The 2,710-nt window shown below is 45.4% G+C and overlaps 1 protein-coding gene across 1 annotated transcript; it reads right to left on the bottom strand.

Annotated features, from left to right (window-relative positions):
* Positions 1-1,202: 1,202 nt before the first annotated feature.
* LOC107301077 (zinc finger protein 678-like) lies at positions 1,203-2,372 on the bottom strand. The gene is made up of 3 exons (XM_029287086.1): positions 2,116-2,372; positions 1,835-2,067; positions 1,203-1,753 (listed from the first exon to the last, which is right to left on the bottom strand). Exons 1-3 carry the CDS (start codon positions 2,370-2,372, stop codon positions 1,203-1,205), a joined length of 1,041 nt encoding a protein of 346 aa, XP_029142919.1.
* Between the last annotated feature and the right edge of the window lie 338 nt (positions 2,373-2,710).

Below are 2,710 nucleotides of genomic sequence, written 5' to 3'. Positions count from 1 at the left end.
GACTTAATCACAATTGAGCCCAGAATTTTATGTTGTTAAGTGAGAAATTTGTTAAGTGATTTTTGTCCCGTTTTTACGACTTTTCTTGCCACATTTGTTAAATGGATCACCGCAGGGTGTTGAATTGGCAACACGGTTGTCGAGTGAACCTGGCTTCCCCATTGACTTTGCTTGTCAGAAGGTGGCAAAAGGGGATCACGTGACCCCTGGATACTGCAGTCGTCATAAATATGAGTCAGTTGCCAGGCATCTGAATTTTGATCATGTGACCATGGGGATGCTGCAAAGATTGTGTGAAAAACGGTCATGTCACTTTTTCATTGCCGTTGTAACTTAAGGAAGATCACTAAACGAACTGTTTTAAGATAAGGACTACCTGAATAGAAAATCCGAAGGTAGCAACAGAAAAAGGATGGGGATAGCATCCTCAACACCTGTTTGAACCAGAGGGAGCAATCAATGCTCGCTGGTTAGGACGGGGCTTATGGTCACAGCATGGCCAGCAGGTGCCAGAAAATAGCTACCACCATCACACCTCCCAAGGCTTGCTGCAGCTGAATCTATCTGGTTTGGTACTACACGATCTTCCAGAGATCCACACCCGCTCCCACTGACCATTCCATGCATTTTCAGAGAAGGACAGGGAGAAAGGGAGCAAAGGAGAGCAAGGGACAGGGAGCACCTGGCCAGGACAGCTCAGGCAGCGAAAGAGAGGCAGGGAAACTCCAGAGATTCAGCTCCAACCAGCTGCAGCCCTCATGATCTAGACTCGCAACGTCCCTCCTGGCCATTCAAGTTGAAAGTGGCTGGGCAGTGGATCCCCTTCTTCCCCGCGCACCGCCTCGCTCTCGGCGCCCCAAGTCTCCCTGCTAGCGCTGGATTCGCCTTCTGCACACGGAGCAGCCTTGCAAGGCGGTGCAGAAGGGATACCTCCGGGGGCTCAACTCACCTCTTGCCTGCCCTGTGAAGTCCCCACTGGTAGAAGGAAGAACAGGCGGAGAAGCTGAGCAATGGAGTTTGGGGTGCCAAACTCCAGAAACAGGGGAGAGGAGGAACAATTCTGCCGGTCAAGTTAGGCAAGGATCGCCCTAAATCCAAGCAATTCTGGGCTTGATTCCCCCTTGTCCCAAACCTCCTCTTCCATTGACCCCACCTTTTTATCCCCACCCAATCTCTGCTCTTTTGGCTGCCCTGTCTCTTCTCTAGGGTCTCTTTCCTGTATGGATCCCTTCATGATAAGTAAGATACACTTTCCGAGTAAAGCTCTTTCCACATTCCCTACAGTTATGTGTTCTCTCCCCAGTGTGGATCCTTTTATGAGAATTAAGATTTCCCTTCCGGAAAAAGTTCATTCCACATTCCAGGCATTTATATGGTCTCTCCCCAGTGTGGCTCCTTTTGTGAGAATTAAGACTTTCTTTTCGAGTAAAGCTTTTTTCACACTCCAAGCATTTATAGGGGTTATCCAGTGTGTGGATCCTTTGGTGGCGATTAAGAGTACTTTTGTCACTGAAGTTCTTTCCACACTCCAAGCATTTATGTGGTTCCTCCCCAGTGTGGATCCTTTGGTGGACACTAAGCTTACTCTTGCTATTGAAATTCTTTCCACACTCCAGGCATTTATATGGATTATCCACTGTGTGGATCTTTTGGTGGCGATTAAGTCTACTTTTGTCACTGAAGTTCTTTCCACATTCCTGGCATCTACATGGTCTCTCTCCTGTGTGGATCTTTTCATGAGAATTAAGATGTCCTTTCTGGGTAAAACTCTTTCCACATTCCAAGCATTTATACGGTCTCTCCCCAGTGTGATTCCTTTCGTGAAATTTAAGACTTTCTTTTCGAGTAAAGCTCTTTTCACACTTCAGGCATTTATATGGTTTGTCCCCAGTGTGTAATGTTTTATGAGCATTAAGATGTCCTTTCTGAGTAAAGCTCTTTCCACACTCCAGACATTTATGTGGCTTCTCCCCAGTGTGTATCCTTTGGTGCCGAGTAAGGCATGTTTTGCTAAAAAAACTCTTCCCACATTCCAGGCATTTGTATGGTCTCTTCCCTGTGTGGATCCTTTGATGAAAAATAAAGTTTCTGTTGTAAACAAAGCTCTTTCCACACTCTGTGCATTTATATGGTCTTTCTCCTGTGTGGGCCTTTTTATGAGAATTAAGATCTCCTTTCTGAGTAAAGCTCTTCCCACACTCCAGGCATTTATAAGGTCTATCACCTATGTGGATCCTCTTATGGTAATTAAGATATCCTTTCCGAGTAAAGTTTTTTCCGCACTGTCGACATTTATGTGGTCTCTCCCCGGTGGGGATTCTCTGATGGAGATTAAGTTTACTCTTGCTACCAATACTCTTTCTACACTTCATGCTCAGTACCATCTCTCTGCTCCGACTGGAACCCCTGCCAGATTTTATAGAGGTCTGTGATTTGTGATTCTTATAGACTTTCTTAGGTAAAGTAAGGGCAAAGGAATTTTTGACATATTTTCCATACTGTTGAGACTCATAGAGTTTTCCTTTAGTCTGGTTTCTGTCATAGTCATATGTATCAAATTGATTTTTCTCTTTTTCCCCATCTTGTCCCTTTCTCTTTACTTTCTCAACTTGCTGGGACAGGAAGCCATGGATTCCAATAGGAAGCAAAGTGGATGACCTCACCCCTCCTTCTGTGTGGTTTCTCTCTTGCCTTTTTATGTCCCCTTGAC

This window comes from Protobothrops mucrosquamatus, unplaced genomic scaffold (genome assembly GCF_001527695.2).
Source record: "Protobothrops mucrosquamatus isolate PMUCROS unplaced genomic scaffold, P.Mucros_1.0 scaffold9885, whole genome shotgun sequence".
Taxonomy (NCBI): domain Eukaryota; kingdom Metazoa; phylum Chordata; class Lepidosauria; order Squamata; family Viperidae; genus Protobothrops; species Protobothrops mucrosquamatus.
This window is presented reverse-complemented; position numbering and strand designations above follow the sequence as displayed.

Bases quoted from the DNA above. Each gene is read 5' to 3' on its own strand.
- LOC107301077 (XM_029287086.1), bottom strand. From the start codon at position 2,372: ATGAAGTGTAGAAAGAGTATTGGTAGCAAGAGTAAACTTAATCTCCAT. The intron at 2,068-2,115 runs GTGTGGAAAGAG...TTTTCATCAAAG, and splicing joins AGACCATATAAATGCACAGA to GATCCACACAGGGAAGAGAC. The intron at 1,754-1,834 runs GTCTTAAATTTC...TTACCCAGAAAG, and splicing joins GAGCTTTACTCGAAAAGAAA to GACATCTTAATTCTCATGAA.